At 53.7% G+C, this 27,625-nt stretch overlaps 1 protein-coding gene across 5 annotated transcripts in view; it reads right to left on the bottom strand.

Annotated features, from left to right (window-relative positions):
* The window catches only part of CTBP2 (C-terminal binding protein 2), a 155,765-nt gene that overhangs the window by 25,815 nt on the left and 102,325 nt on the right, over nucleotides 1-27,625 (bottom strand). For 4 of the 5 annotated variants that reach the window (XM_032882114.1, XM_032882112.1, XM_032882116.1 and 1 more), the window contains one exon: nucleotides 22,273-22,431. In XM_032882114.1, the coding sequence (XP_032738005.1) occupies nucleotides 22,273-22,330 (58 nt within the window). In that variant the 5' untranslated portion in view covers nucleotides 22,331-22,431. Of the gene's footprint in view, nucleotides 1-8,022; nucleotides 9,665-22,272; nucleotides 22,432-27,625 lie in introns of those variants that run through there. The other variant, XM_032882111.1, reaches the window with a different exon arrangement.

Below are 27,625 nucleotides of genomic sequence, written 5' to 3'. Positions count from 1 at the left end.
CTAAGAAACAAACAAACAAAAAAAACCCAAAACGCCTAAGTACCAGCAAGGCTCCCATGAAACAGCTTTAGAATTCTTGCTTCAGGGGCACCTGGGTGGCTCAGTGGGTTGAAGCCTCTGCCCTTTTGGCTCAGGTCATGATCCCAGGGTCTGGGATCGAGCCCCATATCGGACTCTCTGCTCAGCTGGGACTCTGCTTCCTCTTCTCTCTCTGCCTGCCTCTCCATCTACTTGAGATCTCTGTCTGTCAAATAAATAAGATCTTAAAAAAAAAAATTCTTGCTTCGTATCTTGGGGACAAGAAATTAGCTCCAAATGTCTGAAAGTCTTCTCTTTTAATGTATTTTGGTTTTCTTTTAAAAATGTCTATTTTCTTTGGATGATTCATTGCCAAATGCAATACATACAGTATGAGGCTCCAGCATTGCCTGAGCATGGATGGGCCCCCCTCCCCTAGCTCGGCTCCCCTGAAAGCAAGAGCAAATGGGTCCTGAAACGATGGGACAGCCACATGCAGCAGAATGTGCTGGACCCCTACCTCACACCCAAGTGCAAACTGGACTCAAAATGGTTCAAACATGTAAATGTTAGAGCGAACATGGTCAAACTCTTAAGAAAGTAAACATAGGCATACGTTTTTATGACCTTGGATTATGATCCCAAAGTGCAAGGCAAGAGAAGGAAACAGGTACATAAACTGAGCTTCATCGAAATTAAATCAAAACCTGTCTTTCAGAGACAGTATCAAGAACATGAAAAGACAGCCCCGAAAGGGAAGACAGTGCTTGCAAAGCACTATGTTATACAAAAGCCAGTGAGGACTTCTTGTCTGCTCCTGGTTCCATGTGCCATGGAAGACCCAGGTCGAGCCCTGAGATCGATGAAGCCAAACGGAAGTTGGAGAACCACAGCATAGGGCAAAGGGCATGTAGGGGATCGGAATGGCTAAGGGATACACGGAAAGATGTTCAGTATCACTACTCATCAGGGAAATGCAATCAACACCTCCACGAGATACCAACTCACACCTGTTAGAATGGCATCATCAAGAAGACAAAGGACAACAGGTGCTGGGGCGCCTGGGTGGCTCCGTAGGTTAAGCCTCTGCCTTCTCCCAGGTCATGATCTTGGGGTCCTTGGATCGAGCCCCGCATAGGGCTCTCTGCTCAGCAGGGAGTCTCCTTCTCCCTCTCTCTCTGCCTACTTGTGATCTCTGTCTGTCAAATAAATAAATAAAATCTTAAACAAAAATGAGACAATAGGTGCTGGTGAGCATCTGGTAAAAAGGAAATCAGACTGGGTGGCTCAGTCGTTAAACATCTGCCTTCAGGTCAGGTCATGATCCCGGGGTCCTGGGATGGAGACCCGCATTGGGCTCCCTGCTCAGCGGGAAGCCTGCTTCTCCCTCTCCAACTCCCCCTGCTTGTGTTCCCTCTCTCGCTGTGTCTCTATCAAATAAATAAATAAAATCTTAAAAAAAAAAAAAAAAGGAAATCACAGTCACTGTTAATGGGAATGTCAGTGGGTCCAACCACCGTGGAAAACAGTACGGATGTTCTTCAAAAAAACTAATAAAAGAAGATCTATCATACAATCCAGCCATTCCACTTCTGGGTATATATGCAAAGGAAACGAACAAAGGATCTCGAAACAGATCTACACACCCTTGTGGTTATCAAAGCCTTCCTCCCAACAGCCAAGATCCCGGAACAACCCCAACACCCATCAACAGATGAATGGCTAAAGAAGGGAAGACAAGTATATACTCAGCCACGAGGAAGGAAGACAGTCTCCCATTTGCAACAACACGGGTGGGGCCATGAACACATCACGCTATGGCCGGAGAGGTGAGACAGAGAAAGACATGTACCTACAATATCACTTGTACGAAGAATCTAAAAAGGGTGAATCTGTAAAAACTAGAGTGAACTGGCTGATACCAAGGAATGATGGGGGAGGCATGCCCAAGAGGGACAGTGTTTCAGGGTGCAAACTGGGGACACGTGTCATCCACAGAGACCCGATGCGCAGTGTAATGAACGTAGACGGTGTCATATAATAGTTACGTAACACAACGGATGCTGCCTCGTCCGCAATCGTGTTGCCGTATACAAATCGATCAAAACAGCATGGTGTACATCTTAAACAATGTCACGTGTTAATATAACGCAGTTAAAGAACAAAGGTCAGATGAGAAAGTACCACGGTAAAAGCTCAGTCAGCGTCCCCTTTTCTTGGGCAGATGATCCTACCAATACTCACCCACACTGTGCATTCAGCTCAGTCCCCTGTGCCCCAACTCTGGAAATCCTCCAGAAAAATTTGGCCCATGCTGTGGGTGGTTGGGACTGCCACCTCTTTTAAAGATTTTGGAGAGGCAGGCATCCCTGAGGGAAGAGATAGAGAAATACCAACTATTCTCTGGAAGCCAAAGCCAAGCCTGCCAGGTCCCTCCCCAAAGGCGGGGCCCCGTAGTTGCAGGCGAGGCCCCACTCTTTCTCCAACAGGAAGACAGAACGCCCATCTAGCGAGAGGGCACGACCTGTCCCGGGCAACTTCCAGCCTGCTCAGGCCACACGAAAGAGGATCTGGCGACAGACAGGAGCTCAGGCAGACGTGGCCAGTCCCAGGGTCGACGAGGTTGCACCCCCGCCCGTGAGAACACAAGGCAGCTCCTTTGGACTAACTCCGAGGAAAGCATAGGCGGGACTGGCTGCAGCAACCACCTTCTGTGTCCTGCACTCCAGGGAGAAACCCTGTGGTGACCCCGCAGCCCTCCAAGAAGGCCGAGGGAGCCCACTTCATAGGGGTAGGGGCTTCCTGGCCCGGGAGGCAGAGAGCTGGAGTTGGTCAAACTCAAGTTCCCAGGCCACACTCCTTGAACGATCACTGACACACACCCTCGTGGAGGGGGTCTGAGCCATCGGTGTACGGGCTGGAGGGCACACCACACAGAAGCTGACAGGAATTCCCAAACACCCGGTTTGGTGAAAGGCCCACTAATCTTTCACAGGACCCAGGCCTGGTGGCATGGCCCTCATACCCCAGAACAGCCAGTGGCAGGGTCTTCTCCAGGCTGCCCGACCACAGTCCACTCGGACGTGGTACTCCATGGACAGAAGCACCAGGTCACAGCTGGAAGGTCAGAGGCGGCTCCTGAGAGACCCAGAGCTGGGGGACAGGCCTGGCCTCTGAGCCCTGCAGCGCCCCTCGGCCCAGAGCCCTGCGTCCAGCCTCCTAAGTGACCAAGAAACTATGATGACAAGCAAAGCACCATTCCCGAAGCAGGACCAGGCTCCAGCCAAGGCCACGCAGGTCTAATGATCTCAACATTCAAGTTATTTCTTCCTACGTGGGCTGCGCCCCCCCATACCCACAAGGCAGGTTCAGTTCCCACCTTCCTTTGACGGACGTGGGAGTAGAAACAGAGAACCCAATATGGTCACCAAGACACACACCGTGTTCAACTACCTTCTGTTCTAGGGCTGAAGTCCTGTCCCCCAGCATGCATGGGTTTTCTAGGAACCCAGCAGAACCGAGAAACGCAGACTCTGTGCAGTGAAAACAGCTACAAGAACAAGGGGCGATATCAAGCTCCAGCTCTGAGTTTAGTCTGGTGAGGAGAAAATGACCAGGGTCCAAATTCTCCCAGACACGGACAGGTAGGAGATGACCATTCCCACTCCAGGAAAACAGGGTCAACAGTGAAGGGCAGGGGTGACAGGTGAGTCCAGTGACCTCCAACAGAGGGTGGGGGCTCATGGGGGCCCTGGCGGGGGGGATGGCTGCATCTGGGGTCTTGAATGCCGAGACCAGGAGCAGATGACCGCTGAGGGGGCCACCCTGCAAGGGAGAAAGAGGAAGCGAGGAGTCCCACTTGATGTGCACAGGGGCTGCCGTGAGAGATGGATCGAGTGCAAAAGCAAGACGAAAGCTTGCCAGTTAATGTTATGGGCACGGGATACATTTCCCGTGTTTTCCTTGCTTTGAAAGGAAGGGCCGTCAGCAGCTCTGAAGCGCATGGCTCCCCCCCAGGCTTGATGTGTGAGGGAGGGCACTGGAGGGAAGAGGGAGGAGTTCAGCTAAGCAACCTCAGACAAGCCCCCTTCCTGCTCCATGAGGCTGGAGTTTCTCCGCCACGGAGGTGCAAATCCCTCTGCCAGAAAAAAAGCCTGAGAGATGCCCCGGGAGGTTACCGAGCAGCGCCAGGACATTAAGGCGGTGACTCTCGTGCACAGGTCTTGGCTCCCTCATGCTGCAGGGGCCGCATCCTTGCCCTGGGACTGCCCACGATGTCTGCAGTCCGATGGCTGCTCTGGGGTTTGTGCTCGGCCCTGCCTTTCCCTCCGGCGCACACCATGTCCGCAGACCCCCCCAGGCTCCCGGAAGGCCCCTGTGCGTGTCCCTTGTTTCAGAAGGCAGCGCCCCACATCTGATGACGATACCCTAGGCGGCACGGCATCCCAAGACCAGGCTCGGTGTTACACACCTGTGAGCATCACACAGCTGACCTGGGGCCCACACACACCTGAAGAATCAATTAGCCAGAGCCAAGCTCCCAGGCGGCCTTACTCAAGTCTGTGCTCCATGTCCGGGGACCTAGGCGTTGCCCTATTTGCCCTACACGTCTCTTCAGTCAGACTGTGAGATCTTGCCAAAGTAAGGCTCTTTGGCAGAAGGGGCTGATATCATCACCCCGATTCCCGGCAGTGCCAGCTCAGGGGCACGGTCCCCAGATCCCCATCCCACCCCTCCCAGGCTGGCTTTACCTATATATAGGTAGGGGATGGGTGTGATCGGCTGGCTCTGGGTGCCTTTGGGGCCTCGTGGTGGCCTCCCTCCCACCTGACGGTTTGAGAGTCCTCACTCTCAAGCCCTGTGCCTTGCCCTTCCGTCCTACAAGCACCGACCGTCACGTGCAGCGGGTCCCTCCCAGAAAACCAAGGACAGGGAAGGAATCCCCAAGTGTGCAAGCACCCAACCCTCTATTCTGATTCTGAAACTAGAGTTTTCTCCCGCAGGGCCTTCCTAACCAGGCGGCCAGGGGCCCCCACCGCGTGTCGGCACTACATCAAACACCACCACACACATGTGACCAGCTCTGGCGACCTGGAACATGGTGACGACCACCCGTCTCCCCATGGCCCTGGCGCCAATGGACCTTGGATGTGCCCTTGGGCAGCGGCCCCGGCACTAGATGGGGGTCACAACACTTAACAAATCCAACCGCACGTGGTCAAATGCCTGGAAGGAGACAAACTCCCAGACAGTGAGGGCCACGCTGCATTGCTCGTTTGAATCTGTGAGTGCTGGCGGTGCTCTCGGAAAGCCCTCTGTGGGCGGTGTGCCCTGCTGTCTCTGGGGGAGACAGAAACCCGACTGCGGCCACAGTGCCGCTGTTGGCAGGATGCGCTCCGCTGCACGGTCGCAGACAAGGCTGCATGACACCTCGTGATGCGGGGGAGGGGATGATGCTGGGCGGCAGCCACAGCTGGGGGGTTCTGCAGCTTGGGCCACGGTCAACCCGGTCAGTGTGTACATGACAGCAGACCCACCAGATGCCAAGGCTCGTCCGGGTCTGCCGTGCACTAATCCCCTGTCACATGGGGCTGGCGGGCTGGCAGACTGCACGAGCGGCCCCGGAGTGCCCGGTCCGCGGACTAGCAAAGAGCCCATTACTCCATCCCCAAAGCCAACCACGGTGAAGCAGGTAGTTCACAGACTGAGAAAAGCAAGGAGGTGTTAGAACACCCAAAGCACGTCGGAGTCAGACCAGGCACTCAGAACCAAATACACAACCCACTGGGAACCTACAGACTGCCTCCCCCAAGACAGAGAAGAGAGTCGCCTTCCTGAGCATTCCCAGTCTCTCCGGATCAGAGGGAAACATTTTGGGTAGGTGAAGACCAAAATGAACATTTACTCGTGCTGCCTGCGCAGCCAATGGCCGCAGCGGCCAGAGCCGGATCCGAGGATGGCCACCCCTGCTCAGCCCGGCAGCACAGGCCAGCTGGGGCTGCCCCAGGGGAATGCTGGGTTCCCAGACTTTAGGGCTGGCGTGCTTCCCTTAAGTGTGCATGCTGCCCTCTCGGGGGCAAAGCGACCACTGGGGCTTGGCAGTAGGAACCAAGGATCCGAATCTGGCCGTGGACACTGCGAAGGCTGCCCCCCGACAATGCCAGTTCTGCAGGTTGAAACGCCCGGGAGAAGCCCATTTCCCGCCCCCGGGTCCCCGACACACCACGTTCAGGGGAGGGTCGTAAAGACACACTGAATGTAGCAGAAGGATCTAGGAGGAGAACGACCGCTCCGGGACAGATCATCTGACAGAGAAATTTATTTGCTGGCAGACTTCCGACTGCAGGCTTCCTTGCCACTGGCTGGCTGCCACACAAATGAAACAAAAAATCAATATCCTTTGGTCTGCAAAACAGTGTGTTAAGGATCCTACTCCAAACAACTTAAATAATATCCCCCGACCCCTCGCCCAAATAACGGGGAATGTTTCTGTTAGAAGGCAGCGCAAGATAAACAGAAGAAAGAAGAAAATAAGGCAATTTTACAGGTCCTCCTTCAGCAAAACCTTTCCAGGACTTCAATGAGGAGATAATCTTTCTGTGATTATGACCAAACCCTCCCGTTGCTTAGCAACACATAATTAAGGAATATGTTTTCAGATCCGCTTTGCAAGCCCGGCCATTATCAGATGAAATTACTGCAGCAACAAATGTCATCGCCATGCAAATTAGTTGGTTGCAAAGAAGGAATGTTTGCGAGGGAGAAGGTGCATACGTTCTCTGCGTGCCCACCTGAATTTCCCCTGCCGCATGCTGATTAGAAGGAGAGGGGGAAGACAAAAGTCAAATACATTATATGATCAAACTTAAAAGCCACATGAGCCATTTCAGCCTCCTGCTAGCCACCAGGTCACCGTCCCCTGCCCCCGCCCCAAAAGTGACACGAGAGCCAACCCAGCCCCTCAGGTTTTCAGGATCAGGCTCCCACAGCTGACGAGGGGGCATTTCCAAACAGGTACGTCTTATTTTTCACACCAGTCCCTCCACCTGAGAACTCTAGTTATTCAGAAAAAAAATTCATTTGAATGGGATTCAGTTTTCTAAAAAGGGGTGGCAAGAAGGAAGAAAACGGGGGGAAGAAAAACCTGACACAGAGCATGAATTATCAGTAAAGATTCTACGGTGAAAACACAAGTGTTGTTCAGAGAATGTCCACCGGGAATTTCACCCACAAAACCCAAGGAAACACATCTAATAAATTACACGTGTCTCCTGTCTTTGAAGAGAACCACCGAGGACCGCGCTTTCCATCTTCAACTTGAAAATATATCGTTCCCTACAAGTAAACAGAATCCCCAACTGCGTTTTCCAAAACGAGACGACATCTGTCTTTGAAACAGGGTGTTCTAAGGGATGTCGTCATCTTGCTTTGTGTAACACACAGGCCAGGAAGCACACCCGGTTTGAACTCTCCAGTGCTTCCTACCTCGGATACTGCGCACAGAACGTTCACAGGTGCGTCTCCACGCCACGGTACACTCCTCATGGCAAGTGAGGGTCACCCAATTTGTGGGAGGCCCTGCACAGATACCCCCACCTTCCGCAGAGCCACCGAAGGTGATCTGGAGAGACGGCCACGTCTCTGAGCCCACGGCTTCCTTCTGTTCTGAGTGACTTCTGGGTTTCTCCCAGAAACACACTTGTGTCGCATCAGCACAGAGAGCGTCACTAAGGACCTGGGGCCAAACCCGAGAATGGGAAGGCCACGCCACTGTCCCTGTGGGTCAGCCTGAACTGTAAAGCCATCTCACTCAAGAGTACCCGTCCCCCTCGGCTAGCTGGCCGCGTGGGAGCAGATGCGTGCACCTGGGTGTAGGGTCTGGTCTCCCCAAGCGTGGCGGGAGAGCAAGAAGAACGGGAGGACCCACAGTCCCGTGCTCACACCTCCGCCAGCACCATCCCTCACCACCGTCCCCAGCGAGGAAGGGCAGGGAGGGTTCATTACTTGGTTCCGGAGCAAGCATGGTAGACACGATGATGGGAGCCCCCGTCCGCCGGGCCACCTTCTGGTAGGGCGGCTGAGGCGTGTGGAGGCTCTGGCTGGCTGGTGGCAGTGGGGACAGCTCCACGGGGACACTGGGCTTCCGCAGGAGCTGGGGGCTGCCGTGGGGGCTGGGCAGGGGAGACGCGGCCACGCTGCGCTCCCGCTTCAGCAGCTCCATGGGCACGGTGTACGCTGTGGAGTACGCGGTTCTGGGGCCCGGGTGAAGGGGGGCAGCGGGGCCCGGGTGAGTTAAGGCCACCCCGGCCTGCGGGGAGTATGTGGGGCCCAGCCGGGCCGTCAGGGCGCAGGGGGTGGGAGAGCTGTACCCCGAGCTGGAGGGGAAGTGGGGGGCCCGAGTGCCCACTCCAGGGGCAGAGTGGGCAGCTGCCGCCTCCAGGAGGTGCTGGGACGGTGCGCTGGAGGGGCGGCGAGCCAGGTCCCCCGCCTGCAGGGACCCCACAGGCTGGGGCTGCAAGGCCGAGGTGCCCGGCGCAGACAGGTCACCGTGGAGTTCGCCGCGATGACTGAAGCTGCTGGAGCGCACCCGGGGGGAAGGCGCCCCCCGGCCCTGCCGGCGCAGCTGCATCTCCGTCCTGCAAGTGCCGGCCAGGCGGCTCAGCACGCGGGCTTGGCCCAGGTTGGGCGCGACGCACTTGATGTCTGCGTCCTCCATGGTGGCCAGGACAGCCGGTGAGTCGAAGCCCTGCTGCAGCAGAGCCACCAGCGTGGCCTCCGCCACCCCCTCCGCCCGCAGGAGCGCCAGGAACTCGGGTAGCGCGCTCCTCCTGCCCCCGAGGCCCTGGAAGGAGGACGGGTCGGCCTCATAGTTCTCATCGGCCATCCTGGAGGGGACCCCGCCCCGGACAGGCCCGTAGCCACGGTGCAGCGCTCCTGGGGCCACCCCTGTGCCGCTGTCAGGGGCACTGGCTGCGGCGGGGTCCACGACCAGGCAGGTAGGGGCCGCCTGCCGGGCGGGGACAGAATTCACGGGCCTCTCGCCGGGGTCATTGTAGAGCTGGCTGGCAGGGTGGGCGGGGACCTCCGGGGCGCACCTGCTGTCGGCCAGCTCCCCCCCCCACCGCGTGGGTGACGGGGCCCGGCTCTGCGTCCGCTGCCCCTGAGCCACCCCTTTGCCCGCGGGGTCCCGGTACAGGTGGCCGGCCTCCTGCGGGGCAGGGTCCCATGGCATCCTGCTGCCCGTCCCGCTGTAACCAGGCAGCGGCCGGCCGAGTCCCAGGTCACGGGGCTGGCGAGCCTCCCTGGGTGCCCGAGCGGCTCCCGCTGCATCGCCATAGTGATCCCGTGGCAGCAGGCCACCTCGCCCGGACATCACGGCCTGTTTGCTGTCGTAAAAGGTGAAGTCAGTGACCGGGCTCTTCCCTCCAGCGACCGAGTTGAAGAAGGCCTCCCGGTAGACGTAGGGCTCAGTGGCGCCCTGTGGCTCGTACCAGGGTCCTGCAGCCGTGCCGTCCACCACGGAACTGCTCCTTGCCGGGGCCTCGGCCACCTCCCAGGGGCCCTCGTACCACCCAGCGGCATCCCAGCTCTGGGAACGGCCGATGTGGACCTGGCGGCTGGGGACCGGCATCGGGAAGGAGGGTCGGAGGCAGAGGCAGGGCAGGACGCCGGTCTCTGTTAATCTTCGGTTACATGCATCCCAACAGGCCCGCTGCCTTCTAGCCCTTCCCAGTCGGCCAGGAAAGACCAACTGGGGGTTTTCTATTTCAAAGTACGGTCTGAATTATTAATCTTCCGAAACATTAGTAGACAAAACACAACACTCACGGTAACTTCGCCTCACTCCCCAACGGCAGCTCCAGTCCCAGAAAGGAGGCTGCGCCAGGCTTGCCGGCACCCCTCCCTTCCAGGGGGTGAGCTCACATGGACCTCGGCTCTCCCAGCGTGCGGATTAGGAGCTAAATAAAACCCCTAAAGCTTTTGTTCCATGTGACATCTCTTTAGATGGAGGAACATGGCACAGGGCTCCAGCCAGGCCTGCCGACCTGCAACTGCCAATTACTTTCACACGGAAGCTCTGGCTTATCTCCGTGGTCCTCACCGGGGTACTTTTGGGATGAGCACTGCCTCCCCCTCCTCCCGATGCCTCCCCCGACCCCTGCGCACGATCACCTAAAAGTGACAGAAGGAAAACAGGAAAAGACCGCTTTAATGCTGATTCAATCTTAATCCACCCTGATGAAATGTTAATCCACTGCACACGGCTAGGAACAAATTAAATGTGAACAGGCAGGCGGGGTAAAAAAGGGGGGGTGCGCAGTCTCACACACAATTCTAGAACATGAGGCGCCCTGAGAAATGGGCCAGGTCTGCTGCTGGATGCTCCGGGCAACGTCGAAATCTGGCCCCGAGGACTCTGGTTACTGGTCAAATGAGTTACATCACTCAAGTCCAAATGCAGGTTTTACTTTATTATCGGAAAACACAGACCCCTTCATGCTGCCAGGGATAAACAAACCAAAAAACACCTCTGTGGGTCATCTAGAATTTACCATTTCAAGACTGCCACAGAGGTCAACGACTAAGCCCCGACATTAAGAAGGAGAACCGGCAAGCAGCGGCAACGGAGGCAGGCCTGCCTTTACGTCTGTCCGCGGGGAAGCAGCATGCCAGCAGCTGGCCGGCCTAGATTCTGCAGGCGATTCTCGTCTGTCTACGGAATAAGATTTCTGCATCCCTCACTGGGAACTCTGGGAGCAGGAACGCAAGCAACAGCAGGTATTTAATGGAGATAAAGGACCTCCCCACCAGGAGCATTACAACATTTCCTAACAATGAACACCAAAAGGTCCGAGAAGCAGCACCGTGGACAAAGTCACAGGGTCTGCTCCTCCGACCGAGGGGAGCCCCGAGACACGAACTCACACCAGAATCAAAGCTCGTGACCGCGGGGTCCAGTGAGAACATCTGAAACCAAGATCATGAGCCTCCCTGCAGCCGTGACACCCACGAGTGGTGTCTTCACCCACATCTCTCAGCGTCAGATTCAATTACAATCTTAAACTTCAAAATCCAGTTGTTAAGAGAAATTGTTTTTTGAATGAGTACTGAAATTTTACTGTGGGAGAGGAAATTAGGTACAAGTTCGTTTCCAGGAAATGCAGGTACACGGTACTGCAAGACAGTTTCAGGGGCGCAGTGTCCCCCCATCTCCCTGCGTCCTGAGGCACACACCAACTCAATTCTGGGACAAGCTCTGTGTCCACCCACTGACTGTCGGCGAACTAGTGGGGAAGCAGCCCAGGAACCCAGGCTGTTACCCGAATACCGTCGCCCCTTCTGACCGCAAAGTACCAACAAAGCCTCAAGTTATCTGGAAAAATTCCCTGGCAGGTGGAGAGGAGACCTAAATCCTCCTCCAATCCCCTCCACCTCTTGGGAGGCATGGGAAGGAAAAAAAAAAATTAACAAGCTGCAGTGCCAACGCTGGGTTTCTGTGTATAAAAGGCAGCTGCTGGCGCCAATTTCTGTAATTCCGCTGTTGGCACAGTCGGCACCATGGGCTGAAAGGCCTGGCTGGGCTGGGGCCTGAGGAAACAGGCCCGGCCACACCAAGATGGCTTTTACGCATCTCACCAGCAGCCGGAGGACGTGTTCCCTTAGTAGATCCACCAAAAGGACAGGTGCACATTACAGAGCCCCGAACCAAATGGAAACAGCGCTATCTGGTTACGGCAGATCATCTCCCAGCGCGGCTGGGCCAGCCCACCTCGTGCATGTTGTCCCCTCCCCTGGGCGCAGCTTGGAGCATCCTTCCCTATGGAAAGGAGATGGCCAGGGAGGATGCGGCACCTCACCGGGGACCCTTGTCAGAAGGAGGGACAGGCTGGTGTGGACACAAGCCTGTAGGTTGGGCGAGACACACCTCAGCTAAAGACACTAAAAACCAGATATACTCGAGACGCCTCTGCCCACCTCTATCTCCTCACCTCTTCCCCTTCCAGTCCTGGGGTTTGGGGCCAAAAGGGGCCTGTTAGGCCTCTCAGGGAGGACCACACCCCATTGTCACCTTTTCCTCCCCCACTAGCTGGGCGGATGGACAACCGTAGTCCTTATCCTGCAGAGGTGACCAGAAACGAGGCATCTTTGGTATCCGGTCTCTCTTACAGTTTCCTTATCAGAGGATGTCCACACCTGCCAATGTCTGTACCAGGCGGGCGCTGTTCTAGGTGCTCTGCCCATGAGCGACTCTATACAGGCCCACAGAGTGTGGGACACAGGTCCAACTCCAACTCCAACCAAAGCAAACGCTCTGCATTCCAGAATCCCCTGCGCGGAGCCTGGGTAGCTCTGCCCTGCTGCTGGAAAAGGAAACCTCTTTAACACAGTAATCCTATTACTTGCTTAAGAGTTTCCCAAACTCCCAAGTATTGATGAGGTCACCTATAAAATTAACTGCTTGAGTATCAGAAAGTACTCCTGAACTTGGACTCTGCCGGCCCTCAAAGTGGGGCACATGGGGCTGCTGCTGGAGCTGGGGACTCCTGCCGAGAGCTGATGATAGACGATGTCCGAAGCCTCGGGTTAATCCCATCCACCCATTTCCTTTTCTCCCCATCTTGTAATAAACATAAAATGAGATGGGATCAGGAGGGAGACAAATCATAAGAGATTCTTAATCTCACGAAACAAACTGAGGGCTGCCGGGGGGAGGGGGGTAGGGAGAGGGTGGCTGGGTGATGGACACTGGGGAGGGTATGGGCTATGGTGAGTGCTGTGAGATGTGTAAACCTGGTGATTCACAGACCTGTACCCCTGGGGCTAATTAATACATTATATGTTAAAAAAAAATGAAAAATTTTTTAAAAATTTAAAAATAAACTAAAAAAGGAAAAGGAAAAAAAAAAGCCATAACATCGTGTGGCTCTAGGGCTCCGGGGCCCCATTCGTGATGCAGGCGCATCCCTTCAGAGGCAGGCGATGGACCCGGAGAACTGCCTGGGCGGGATCCCAGCAGCGGGGGTGGCTCAGGAGACCCACCTGGCTGACGCACATCACGTTCATGGTTCAAGTTCTCCAACGGAAGCAGGACTGTCTAGAACGAGGACCCAGCAGCTCCTAAGAAACCACGAACGAGTTTTTGAGAAGACGTGGAAGGGGTCATGCCAGAGGTGGGGCAGCCGGTGCGGGGAGAGGCTGCAAGGTGGGCGCCACCCCCCACACCAGAATGAGGCGGCCTGGGTCTCTCTTCCGTCACCCAACACATCGTGCTCGGAAGCCGCCCAAACTCACGCAGCCCCAGCTCCACGAGCTGCCCAATATGATGACAGACGTTTCCTGCGTGAGGTAAAAACACCTGGAACTGGACTCACACTTTCCTAAATACTCCGGCAGCTCTGTTTTTTAAAGCACACTGCTGTCTTTTGCAGAGAGCCGCTTTTCTGAAAATCTCGTGTTGACTAAATAAAGCAAGATGGGACCAATTTCTGAAAGAGCAATGAGCCTCACAGACTTAACTCTTTAATCCTGCAAAGAGTTTCACTACAGAAAACAGCATCGGGTAAAAAAGCCATCTTCTGAAAACTGCCAGAGACACAGCCACATTCTCTCGCCAGTAAAACGAACCCAAGCGAAAGCTGTGGGAACAGAGTAACCCGATGGCAAGCCCAGGGCTCCAGGCGGCACCCTCCCCGAGCCCATGCTTCACGTCCCCGTGCGGGAGGCAGACCAGAAAACACTGAGAGAGGATCTAGAAGGTTCCAGAAAAAGAGGGAAGAAAACCAAAGAGGGGACAACCAGCCAGCCAGCCAGCCAGCCCGCCCGCCCTTCCACAGAGCAGTGCTTGGGCAAACCACCAACAAGCATTTCACGTTCTAACCACTACGGTGACCTAGGAAGCTGCTCGAAAAGCACGAGAGACAGAACGCCTCACACTTGCTCATAAGCGAGTTCCGTAAATATCAAGGACGGGCTGGAGGCGGGCAGTCTGAAGTCTGGACTCATATGAAGGGCGCTGGGTCTGCCTGCGTGTCCCTTGACAGCTGGGCCGTTTCCGGCCTGCCTGCTGCTTCCTTCTTGGGAGGCGGCCAGGCCCAGCTCTGGAGTGCTTCTGGCTGGCCCTCTAGCTCTTGGTCTTCTCGCCCTCAAGGCCGCAAGACCATGGAGACTCTGCCAGCGAAGGTGGACATGAGAGCCCCTGAGATGCTCCCCCGTGCTGGCTGGATCCCTGGACGGAGCCCCAGCAGCGCCCACACATCTGCCTTCCACAGGCGACATCTCCTGGGGGACATCGCAGAGGTTAGTGGGTTACGCACTGTTTTCCGGCAGAACCAGCGCCAAAAATAGGCCTAGGACATCCTGCTTCCTACTTTTCAATGTGTACAGGCCGTGTTGGTTGTTTGTTTCTGTCGAGTGTTTTAGAATTTATGTTTGAAAACAGCTTCCTGCCTTTAAAGTTTTCTGTCCTTCTTTTCCCCCAGTGCCCCGATCAAAATAACTCACTTGGCTCATCACAATCAGAGGGGATGGGGGACCCAAGTGCACTGGTCAAACAGCAGACAGGACATTGTAGCGGTGTTTTAAGACAGCCTCCATCTACATTTTCACAAATTTTCTCATTTTCGCCAGGAGAAAATCAGAACGTCCGGACGCCATTTCAACGGAAGGAAGGACAGCAGCGACTACTACCCTGGGAACCAGAACGCGTGCTCCCCACCTCTTAGCAGAAAGACAGAAGCTTCAGGGGCGCCTGGGTGGCTCAGTGGGTTAAAGCCTCTGCCTTAAAGCCTCTGCTCAGGTCATGATCCCAGGGTCCTGGGATCAAGCCCCGCATCGGGCTCTCTGCTCAGCGGGGAGCCTGCTTCCCCCATAGCTCTGTGCCTGCTGCTCTGCCTACTTGAGATCTCGGTCTGTCAAATAAATAAATGAGATCTTAAAAAGAAAAAAAAAAGAAAAAAGAAAAAAAGAAAGACGGAAGCTTTAGACCATCAGAGCGCCCCAGACCTGACATGGAGCCCCGTAACCAAACCAACCGCTCCAAGAGCAGCATCCTCAAAACAGTCTCAGCCGGGACTTAAGTCCCATGACTTAAGACGTAGCCACTTTGTTGAAAAGTGAAAACAAGGGCCTGCACATTGCTCCTGACTTGATTTCCTAACTAGATTATAAATATAATGACAGCTGTATTACGAAAATTAGCTTTGTTTGCCACTCTTGATGGGGCAGAAAGTCCGCTCCTCTTTTAGGGCATGTTTTCGGGGTGAGCGTGGGGGCGGGGAGGTGTGTGCTGGAACCACAGGCTGGGATGCAGGTCTGGGCATAAAGCCACAGGACAAAACTCTACCAGGAAAAGCTCACAACTCCCTGAGCAAGGTCTGCTTCGGCAGGTGCTCGTTGAAAACCACTTCCTTTCTTCCTTCTTCTCTACAAAAAACCCTCCAATAACAGCAAAAATCCCACAAAATCAGAATCTCGGGTAATCCCCAATGCACCCCAACGCTGACACCCCTCACTTCATCACACTCTGTGTTTTATATCCCTTCCCCTGCATTGGGTTCAGAATATTACCGAATTCCTTCCTCTCACCTTTGAGATGCCCTCATCATTCCCGTTCACCAGGGTCCAGCTCAAATAACCTACCTCCAGGAACCTTCTTTAATTCACTTTGTCACTTTGTCCCTAAGTCCAAAGAAATCGATACCTATTAAGAAGAGAACACCACCGAAATAATCCAGGGAATACATCAATTGCTAGACACAGCCCATGGTCTTCTCACTTAAGGTGATAGAGCCCTATCCTTCCTGACATGTCCTTTTCTCCGTCACATGCTTGTCCCTTCGACACAGTGAACAGTCCAGTGTGACTGCACAAGGCACAGGACGCGATGGGGACAGTCAGTCCTTAAGACCCTCAAGGCACATACCGGGTGATGGGGAAAAGGACAGGTGTACATGGTCACCAGGGGGACCCTACCCATGACTTCCCTGGTCTCTGAACCCATGCCCATGCTGAAGCACAGACGCTCACCTGCGAGGGTCCTGGGAGGGCCCTGCAAGCGTCCGTGCACAGCAGGCACTGAGCTGAGAGAGCCCACAGGGCCCCGGGGCCCCGCCCACCAGTGCTGCCCGGCAACAGCTCACATTGCCACAGCCTGCCGCGCACGGCGTCAGCCCACGGGCCCCGGTGGCCGTCAGGAGGTGGGCTGCCAAGACCTGCAGGAGGTGAAAAGATCGACTCCCCACCCTGCTTTGAGAATCTGCTTCACCCACTCCAGGGTGCATGGGAAGGACCCTCTTGGTACACACACCTTTCCAACCACGGCATGGAAACGAGACCAGTCCCTCCCAACAAGGGAGTCACATGGCAAGGGGTACAGGGAGGAATGGCGATCCCTGTGACCAGGTACACGTGGCTACCCCGAACCCGCCCCCCTCCTCCCTCGACCTCACAGCCCAGCTGGCGGTGCTGAGCCCAATTCTTACCTGGACCCAGCTGGGCGCCTGAGGGCTCCCTGGGGACAGAGACATGCCAAGGACCCTGAGCTCGGTTAGAGCAAGAGCTCCATTAACGTCAGGATGTTCATAAAAACCACAGTTTTGGTAGCCTGGGTATACATCAGTCAGAAGCAGGGGCCTCATTTCAGAGTACCCCTCGTAAGTTCTGAAAAAGGAGTCACGGTGCAAAGAGCTGGCAGCCAAGCGTATCCTGGGGCTCTGGTTTCATTGTCCCCCCAAATAACTGTCATTAGGTTGAGCTGTGTTGGGACCTACCCAAGCCCAGGGACATCCTCCACATTTGCATGGGGGCACAGTGTGCAGGTCTCCAATGGCTCTGCTGCCCTTGGACCTACTCTGACGAAGGAGACTAAGCCTGGTTCCTGTGAGGTGCTGACTGAGCCCGAAAGGAGATGGCCTTTCCTCCAAAGTGCCATGACCAGATGAAATGCGCCCAAAGCAAAGTAGTCTGGGAGACCAGCTAGCTGGCTCTCAGGCACTCGGGAGGTTTGAGCCCAAACCCGGACCGAGACAGGGTGCAGCCAGCCTGAGGGAGGGCAAGATCCACTGTGCTGGGGAGAGAGCAGAAGGAGCAGCCGTTGGCTAAACACACCTGACCCCCACACCCCAGGTGGAAGCGGGCGGCCCTGACACGCTGCTCGTGGAAACACGGGGAATGAAAACAAATCCTCCGGCTGCAGCCAGAGCCCATTCGGTGAAATCGACAAGTGCAAAGAGAAGCTGAAGGTTGCATTTTACCGATGAGCAGCGAGAGAAGAAAACACTGAACCTTGAATCTGACTCTCATGTGCAGAACGTGAGGGCCTGCCCAAAGGTGGGCAATTCTAGGAACCCCATCCCTAGCTGACAGACCACCGGCACCCCAGGGGAGGAGCCAGGACCAGATAAGGAAAAAAAGGTGGATTTCTATCCCTTGCAAGTAACTTCCACTAAGCTTCCACTTGACCACACCCCCTTCCTTTACCAGGCCTTTACATGGGGCTCATTGTGGCAATATATTCATTTATGCTTGGAGTTTAAAGTCATGTCTAGTTGACTATTGTATATTTACATAGCTAATGTAATTATCACTAATCACATAATTACTGGAAATGTGCATAATTGCCTAATCAAACATATAATTATAATGTATAGCAACATTATGAATCCCCCTTTTAAAATCCACATTTTGGGGCTATTTAAGGATATTTATTAGAAATGATTGTGGACTACCTAGAGATGGCCAGCATCAACACGGTTTCTGTACAAAGTGCTGTTAAGTGCTTTCAAGACCAAAACAGGTAAAACAAAATTGGGTACGAATAAAAGACAAAGCGATTCTGGCCTGGGACTGTTGACTCCTCTCAGGTATACCTTGGGGAAATACTGGCCAGTCCTGCTCTATGGGCTCTGGTGGCTGTGAGCTGTGCCATGAAAGCCCTGATGAGGGAAGACCCCTCAGTTGCCCCAATGCCTCCATGGACCACATCAGCCATCTGGCAAACGTGGAGGCTCGGAGACATCTTTCCTTCTAGAACACTCTGGGACCATGAATAAACTTTCTTGGGGGAACGCTGCACTGAGATGGACTCTTACGGTGACAGGCTCATCCCACTGAGAAGAGTGGAATCCCACTATAGGAAGATCTTTTAACCTCATCCCTGCAACATTTTCTGACTCCTCTTGTCCTCCTTGGTGACAAAATTGACACAGAAAGATTCCCAGATTTTATAACTACTCATGTGTTCAACAGATATTGTTGGGTTCTCTTTTCCCCACGTCCATTTAAAGCAGCCCATCTTCTCACCTCTTTTTACCTCTGTGCTCATGAGAACATCCTAGAGGCAAGACATGTTGGATAGGATTGTTTGTTTAAAAGGAGGTTCACATCATTCATTTTTCTCCTGCAGAGGAAAGGGAGAGTCCTGTCCTGAGTTACGTTATAAAGCGGATGCTCATCACAGCTCAACTGATACAATCACCAAGACCATTTTCCACGCGTGTAAGACAGTTCAACAAAATAAAGTAAAATGAAGTATTTACTTTTTCCAAATCACATTCTCCACAGCCACAGGAAAGGATGGTGTTTAATGATGTTCTACCATAACCCACAATGAGATGTTCTGACAAAAAGTCATCAGCAAAGCCATTCTGGTATACTACCCTTCTACAAACCCAGAAAATGCTTTCCAAAAATGCTTCTTGGGGAACTTGTGTGGTACTGAGTGACATGAAGCCCTCTTAGCTGACCAGCAGGTATATGGGGCAGATCATACCAGCTCTGCCATGATGCAGCAACAGAGCAAAACTCTGATGGTGTAAAAATGCAATGTATCAATTCTGCCACAAACTTACCTAACAGCGTGGTAAACCAAGACCTAAATTACACACCCAAAAGTGGAGATGGCAGCCTTTCCCTGACCATGCCTGTTATCACACCCTGCTCCACCGTGCTTACACAACAGCACTCTAGGACTGTCTGATACCAGAAAGAGCAGAGAACAAATGATAAATATCAGAAGAGAGTGGTCGCTTTAAAAAGAAAAAATTAAAATCTGGCTTTTAAGTCAGCTCGAAAGACCATTATTCCAGCTGATTTGGATGGAGTCCCAAAGACTGGCTGGTGAGAAGCAAAGCTTTACTCTGCACTGTGCTCAGATCACGACAGAAACTTCCTGGGGTGGGGGTGGGGTAGGGTGGGATTGGGGGGCTGACAGGTGCAGCCTGAGCCAGATCCTGCCCTCTACCCAATCTTCCCTTGACTTTGACTCGGAGCCACAGAGGGGAGAGTGGCTAGGAGTGGCCACAGGAAGTGGGGTTCGGGAGGAGACCTTGAGGTTTCCAGGAGGAAGAGGCTAGGCCTTGGAAGGCAGGTAAGAATCCTGGAAGCAGCATCTGTGCAGGGATGATGCCCAGATTTCTCCAGACTGGCTCAGCCAGAGCAGAAGTGTTCATGGCGGGTGGGGGGTGGGTGGGAGGCCGAGAGGAGAGGGACCCAGCACCTGTCTGGTGTGGGATCCCACAGCTGGGGTACGCACTGGGGTCTTAAGGTAGCAGGGAGGACAGAATTCTGGAGATTTGTTTCCAGAGACCAAGAGCCGAGATGATAAAGTTCCTAGGAGCCCAGAGCGGCTACAACAAAGCAAGGCAGCTTTCATGCTTTTAATCATAAAAATAAAAAACAATGAGCTATAGGAAGTCCTGGAGGGCGGGGGGAAGGGAGCATTGGCAGAGGGAAGGAGACAACAGCTTGCGGGGCTAGATGGACTTTCTAGAAGAATACTGAAAAGCAGTTAGTTCAGGTTTATAGAACAGATCCTGGGGACACTCCGAAGCCAGGGGTGCAGACGCATGAGGCCTTCAGGAGGGAGAAAGAACCGAACCCACAGCACTGATGTGAGGGAAAGGCCAGATAAGGTACAGCACACTGCCTGGCCTCCTGTGCACACACACCGGCTGCTCTGCCTCAATGGCCGCAGCTGGGAAAGGAGCGCCACCTGTCCCAGCCCCCAAAAAAGATGCTGAGTCGAGGTCTCCATGCGAGCGTCACCAACAAAGCATCTTCCAACAGCTGTTACACGGAACGGGACAGCAAGCCAATGTCTGGGATCAGGGATTACAAGGAACACCGGAGTAACTCCCAAGTCTGTCTTAATGGCGCCTACCGAGAAATTTTAAAAAATCGTGGCTGCGGGGCGCCTGGGTGGCTCAGTGGGTTAAAGCCTCTGCCTTCGGCTCAGGTCATGGTCCCAGGGTCCTGGGATCAAGCCCCACATCGGGCTCTCTGCTCGGCAGGGAGCCTGCTTTCTCCTCTCTCTCTGCCTGCCTCTCTGCCTACTTGTGATCTCTGTCAAATAAATAAATAAAATCTTAAAAAAAAAAAAAATCGTGGCTGCAACCAGCTCAGGATTGCCGTTCACGGATGAAGCAGATACTGACATTTCGGTTATAAAAAGTGGGTGGGAGGTTGGCAGCCCATGCTTGGGAGGGGTCTGAAAGAGCTGTCAGTGGTCTTGCCCTTGCTGACAGCCCTAATGATACAGAGGGGGAAGGCCACCGGCTCTCCAATCCCATTCTCATCCCCTATGGGGTACATCTAGATAAATCCTAGGATCCTGGGGAAGAGGGGTCAGAATCAGCACCACAGGCATTTTGCCATGAGCCTTGGAGAGTTGATTCACTAAGTTTTCCAAACAGGAGCCCCAGTCACCTAAAATGAAGCACCTTTCCACTGGAGGTCAAAGGTAAATTTAAATTTCAGAAATCCCCACACGATCAGGTGAACCCAGAAGGTGGGATATGACCAACCAGCTGGTCTGAGCTCTTCAAGGAGTGTCCATGCTTCTGAAACTCAAAAAGGCCAAGAAAAAAGGTTGAGACGAAGGGGGACCAAGGAGACATGACAACTACCTGGGTCCCTTGCTGAGTTTCTGCACAAACCAAGCAGCTGGGAATAGATGCGAGGGGACAGTGAGAACAGGTGGTCTGTATTACAGAATGCTGCAGCAAGGTTCAGTCCCCAGGGTAGGGGGTTTACGGCGCTGTGTTTACATCAGGAGAGGTCTTAAAAGGAGACACGTGCCATAGGTCGTCCTTCAAAGGGAACGGCTGCATCTACAACTTCCTTTTCAATGGTTCTGGAAAGCCTGCCCATCCATTCACACAGACACACAGACACACAGACACACACACACACACACACACACACTATCACTGTCTGTACATCTACAGGAAAGTAAGTGACAGCAAATGTTCTCCACTGGTGAATGTTGTTGAAGGGAGTCTCCGTGTCCATTCTAGTCCATCCATCTTTCTGTAGGTTTCAAAGTTCTGTTCTGTTTATCAAAACCTTTCAATCCCAAACCCCTGACATGGCAGGGGAACCCAGGGCTGTAGGGGGCCAGTGACCACAGACCTCTTGCCAGACACACAGTCACACAGTACAACACATCTTTATGTCTCCACCTCGTGAAGCTGGGCAAACAGTTCCACGTGGGCAGCTGGGGGGCCGAGCAGACTGTGAGCGCATGGGGAGTGGGGTGGGGGAGCTCCCCTTGATGGCCCCCATCACAGACCCGCTGCCAAGTCACCGATCACCAGGCTGGTCTGACCCAGTGGGCAGCATGGCCGTGGCCGCCTGGAGCGCTCAACCCCATGCCCGGGGCCGCGCGCTCTGGCTTTCTTACTGCTCCCTAATTAGGAGGGGATGGTGTTTAATCAACATCTCAGAGGTTCGTCCCCAGGTTTCCATTAGATTTTAATTATGTTTATTTTTCCTTTCATGAATAAAACACTTCCAGACATTTTCAAAGATACTAGGGATGTGAACACATAATGAGGGGCAACACTGGGCTCTTCAGGAATATCTTGGAATTCATCACTGTAATATCTTAATCGGAAACAGATAAAAGTCCAGAAACCTCAGAAAGTGAAAAAAGATGGCCCTCTTACACGGTGTCCTCCATCTGCAGGGTGACCTGAGGGTGTGCACAAGAAACAGGCCGAGGGCCACTCCCTCCCCAATTATCCTCCTATGCCACCCCACCCCCGGGAGCCAGGCACCCCTGCGCACAGGTCAGGTCTGCTGACCACGCAGCCTAGGATCCAGGCGCGGGGTGCTCGGGCCGGGGCTTTCTGGCTGCAATGGATTTCGGTCCGAACCGCAAACCAGGTCCCCACGGGTCAGCGGTGGGCGGGGCGAGGGTTCCAGGGCGGGGCTACGCACCTCAGGTTACAAACCGCCAATCACGCTGGCTCTTACCTTCACAAATTCTGTCCAATCGCTGTCGCTTGACTTTGTGCTTATCCACAAGGGCCATTCTTTATCGAACTTTGCACTCTCTGATTCAAAAGGCAAAGCGGTCCTCTAAGAACTTAGGGGAACGCGCAGGAGTCTGCGGGCATTACACCACTATGAACCCTGAAACAAGGAGAAAAGAATCCTTACTCTCTGGACACCCTGGGGGCAAGGACAACAGGTCATTCAGGACTGTACTGCCACTTCCTACATGGGCACCTGCCAGCAGCTCTCACTCTCCTCCAACACGGGAGAAGGAGGCTGTTCCTCCGCAGTCCCGGGCTCCCACCCTCCGTCTGGGACAGGAAGGGAGCAGATGCCCAAGACAATCGTCACTTGTTTCTGCAAGCAGTAGACAGCATCTAGAACTCTTGTTTTTTGCTTCAGGACTGTCCACACCAACTGCGACAACCTGAATTGTTCGTCATTTGTTCTCCAACGCCAGATACCAGCTCAGGGGCCCGCCAGGCCTGCCCTGTGCTGAGCACCGAGAGGCGGAGGCAGACGCCAGACCACCCCGGACCATCAGGGGAGCAGGTCCCAGGCCCACTGGCACTGAGAAACAGACACCCAGCTGGGGTGACAGGACAAGTGCCCTCCAGGCCTTCCATCAAGCAGTTTACAAAACTCCTCCCAGCCCAGTCCCCGGAGAGCCACTGCTCAACACGGGGGCCCCTGACCCCACTGTAAGAGAATGGGGCAGGAAGCCACATACCACCTAACCACTTAAGCCAAGTGTGTCCATTGCCACCTTCCTGGGCCTCCCTGGCATCTCAAGGGAGCCACAGATGGTATCGCGACAGCAGGGTCCAGGCTGCTGGCCTCGACACCGGGGAGCGGCGGCTGGGCCCATGCCTGTCCCAGCGCACCTGCAGGCAGAAACGCGGCTGAGGAGGGGTGGCTCGTGTTTGGGTCGAGGGCTGCGGGACTCTCTAGAGGGAAAGCCACAGGCCACCTGAGGAATGCGGAGCTGGGCTGTTGCCCAGCTCGTCTGTGGAGGGAGGGGGTTGGAAGGCTCTGACCCTCACTTCCTGCTCACGGAACATACCAACTGAGGCCACAAGTCACCATCTGTACCCACAATGTCTGAGCTTTTTGACTCATGGCAGTTATCTTATTTTAACAACACGTACATGCACAGAGAAAGTTGTCCTTAGTCAACCAGCAAATGAGGGGGGGGACAGGAGACGAAAGTGAGGTTCCAGAGCTAATAATGATGATCACGTACGGTCATCAATTATGCAAAACGCTGGGACTTATTTTATCAAAGGTCAGAATACGGGTCTGACTAGGAGAAGGCAGACTTCCTGGTAGTTAATGGCTAATTTCCCAGCAATGAGACGCACCCCAAAGATTTATGGCAATAATTACACGATTTTTTTTTTTTTTAAGAGCTAGGGAAAAAGCACAATTTCTAATCACATAAATAATTAATGCAACATACGACACCCTCTCCAAACCTGGGGAGTTCCCCAAACCCGCACTGGCCACACCAGACTAGGGAGGAACTGACAGTTGTCCGAAAGCAAGCAGGTCAACACCTGGGAGGTCCCTGGTGCAGATGTGATGGACACAGTCTAGAAAATTCTGGTTTTGCTTCTGCTGAACTTTAGGAAAGGCAAAAACACAAAGGAGCCAAGGGGGTGCCTAACTCGAGCAAACTGAGGCCAAGAGTCCCAGACAGAGGGGCATGGCAAGTCCTCTCCCCGAATGTGAGTACTGGTGTTCCTGAGATACCCATGGGGCGGCCCCGGGCCCCGGCGATTTCCATCTGCTTGGGTCCCGAGTTTTGATGGTCAAGCGGCAGTGTGGCCCCTCTCTGCCACGTCGGCGTAAAGTCAGAGCCTCATGTTAGCCGAGGGGTGAGAGAATTAATTAGTTAATATTTGTGAAGTGCCTTAGAGATGAAAAATGACAGCATTATCATCCCAGGCAAGCTGGCTTTCACACCCTCCTCCTCCAATTCCCCAAGTGAGGCCTAATCATTCTTTTTGCTTTCCTTTGAATTTTAATTTGTATAATTAGATGGCGTCCTGAAAAATTGATAAGTAGAATCTCGATTATGCAATCAAAGGAAAGATCATGCATCGGCTTACACAAATAGTCTGCATCCTATTATTTAAAAAAAAAAAAAAAAATGAAAAATGGCCATGGACTCCCATGTCTGGGTATTTTTGGGGCTGGGTGTGTGTGTGGGGGTGGCTCTATGCTGTCCCTCTGTGGCTGGCCCCTCTGGCTGTGGCACCCACCCACGCAGACAGTGAATTCAGACTCACAAGGCCACCAGGCAGTGACCACCGATTTGTGGAGCCTCGTCCCTTTTCCCTCAGTATCTCTTCTGAAGCAAGAAGGTATGAAATGTGACATTTTCCTCCTTGGGTCTCCCGGGGAGCAAGCTATTTATGAGGACTTAATTAGCATAACCCTCCTCCCGATGACAGGGACAGGCCCTCCTCAGAGTGAAACCACGAGCTACGGTCGGTCTCTCGCTGGTGTCCATGCAGGGATGGCCAGCACCCCGCGGCCTCCACGCTGGCCCCGGGCTCCCGGACAGGTCCTGCTGCGAAAGCACCCTCTGCCTTCACTCACAGATCAGGCCCTTTTCTGGCCCCGAACTGATTACTGCTATCATCAGTTGACCCTACGATCTGTCTTTAACAACAAATTGAGTACATATAGAAGAGGAAAAGGGGTGGGGGAGGTGTCCCACTGTCCCTCTTGGGCTCAAACCGTACAACTCTGAACCATGATCGTGGTGTTGTTGCAAGGGGGTTGTAAATTCTACAACCCACTTGCATGATGACCAAGGGGAAGCAAGCTCCATGTTTGTAAAAAAAATAGGGATGTTTTTACGTTCCTTGCCCACAGGAGCCAACAGCAGACACCGCTCCCTCCAGCTGAGGCTGGGAGGGTGACCTCAGTGGAACTCAAAAAGCGTCAGAAGGAAAGTCAGGTCTTTTCAGAGGGAGGATCCTCAATGCCAAATCTTACAAAAAACCAGCACTGTCTTCTCTTCCAAAACGGAGATCCTAAAACTGCAGAGCAAACCACGACAGAAGGCCCTATCTGACCTTCTATTAGCGTGAGATGAGAGGGGTGATCCCGGGCTGAAAGGTTTGGGGTCAGGGAATCTGGCTCATTGCAGAAGGCGAAAGATGACTGTGTGAGAAAGATACTCAGATTCCTGTCTCCACCAGAAAGCAGCCGCAAGGGTGGGGTATTTGTTCCATGTGGGTTTCCAAGAGAAACTTGAGACTGAAGCAGGGTGGCAAACAGGAAGGACGCTTCATCTTACGGCCGCTCGCTTGCATGAGCAAACACAAAACAAACACCCCAAAGCGAGTATAGGAGAAATGGGTTGTTTCCCTCATCCAACGAGGTCTAAAATCTGGGGGACTGATTACTAAATACGACCATGAAAAGCCCACCTGCCTGGACCAAAACTCCACAAGGCACAGAAACCCCAAGTCCTTGCTCATCTACGTTCATAAAACCCCAAGTTTTAAAAATGCCCTCAGTTTCTTGACTCTAATTCCTCGTCTTCGTAAACACTAGGCAGATGGTAAGAAGTCATACCAAGTAGCTGATGTCTTTCCAAAGGAAAAGTCTTCTGAAACCATGGCGATCACCTTCCATTCTTTTTAAGGAAATCTACATAAACACCACGTTCCTCAGGAGAGACCAAGTTGTGCGACGCGCCGACAAACTAACAGAGTCACAATTAAGCAGGTGCCGCTAAATTCCGAGTAAACCCTCCGGGTCCTCAACCTATTTCACTGTTACGCCCGCAAGCGGGCTACAGTTTCCACTGGAGAGGCTGAAATGATCCAGTGCACGGAGAAAAAAAGGCCCCCAGGGCCCCCCAGCAGCATGGGCACAACAACGGCTCCCTCCCTTCCGAGCCGGGATCCCTAAGGGGACCAGGGCACCACTCCTCAGGTCTCCTTCACCCCACCCTACAAGGCTCTAGTGAGGACCACAGGCCTGTTCGCCAACCTGTGAGTGACCCAGCAGGGCGGCAGGCCAGGCACCTGCCGGGGCGGCACAAGGTCAACATATTCAGTGCCTTGACACTGCGGGCCCACCGAGGCCAACTGCCCAGGACACTCTGACTCTCTTGAGACCCAGCAGAGTCGCTGGTCTTCAGGTTACCCCCAAAAGGACCTGTTCCAGCATTTTCAGAAGCCGAACTTGAACAGATTCCTTTCTTGGGGAGACAGCTGTGTAGAAGGCTCTGAACAGGGCCCGTGGGGTTTTTTTGTGTTTTTTAGAAATATGCTACAGGGTCAGGGATCACCGGGAAAAACACTGGCTTAGCTTTCGGGAAGTGGCTGACATCACGGCACAATGAACAACAAAATTATTAAAATTGCATTTTAAGCAAGAAAAGGATGCTTTGGGGCAAGATTGGTTGTGGGAAATAAGCTCACTGAAGTCAGTTTTGTAAATGTTTCAAAGCTACTACTGTTCCTCATTTCTTCAGGAACTTTTGGCCGTATCTAGGGGTTTTTTTTTTGAAAGGGGAAACCCCCATGGTTTGGACAAGTAGCCTAGCATAAGGTGCGGAGGTGACTCCCAGTCCTGATCCTGGACAGAGGTAGGCAGCAGGCCCCTTCCATAACTGAAGCCTCACTCTGGCTCCTGGACCAGACCCGTACACCATTCCAGAAGGCTCCTCACCCTTCCCCAGGAGCTCCCGGCAGCCCAAGCCAAGGGCACCCTGGTCACACACCCTCCATCGATTCCATGGGCCCCACGCTCTGATCATCAAAGTGCACGGCCAGTGTCAAGTGCCTTTAGCACAGACCCACTGCACTCCTCCAGCACCCGGGGCTAGGTGAGCTTCCGAAGTCAGATGCGTTTGGATTTTAAGAAGCCAGAGTTCTTATACTGTATTATGGTAGAGCCCAAGATCAATCATTAAAATTCCTGCATCAGGACAGAAGAACGGGCTCACCCAACTGGATGAACATAGAAGACCCAGGACTACCCTCAGCAGTGCAGGCCAGGTCAACGCTCTGCTGCCTAATGGGTTACTAAAGAATCAAAGGTTCCAGAACTTTCTACAGTTTGGATGTGAGGCTAAGAATCGTGGGCCTGGAATTTAAGGCTTTCCTTCTGGTCCCCCAGCAAAATACTCGCTGGGGCTCTGAGGGAGGGAGAGAGGCAAAGAGTGGACAGCCTGTAAGGTCACCAACCCAGAAAGCAAGACTTCTAGCCCAGCGCAGGGCATCAGTCCCGTGAGGCTAGAGGCCGCCACCAGGAAGGAGCAAATGTCAAAACCTCCCCTGTGCTGAGACCAGCTCCTCAGCCAACA

The sequence above is a fragment of the Lontra canadensis genome, unplaced genomic scaffold (assembly GCF_010015895.1).
Source record: "Lontra canadensis isolate GAN:19392208 unplaced genomic scaffold, GSC_riverotter_1.0 scaffold79, whole genome shotgun sequence".
NCBI classification, from domain to species: domain Eukaryota; kingdom Metazoa; phylum Chordata; class Mammalia; order Carnivora; family Mustelidae; genus Lontra; species Lontra canadensis.
This window is presented reverse-complemented; position numbering and strand designations above follow the sequence as displayed.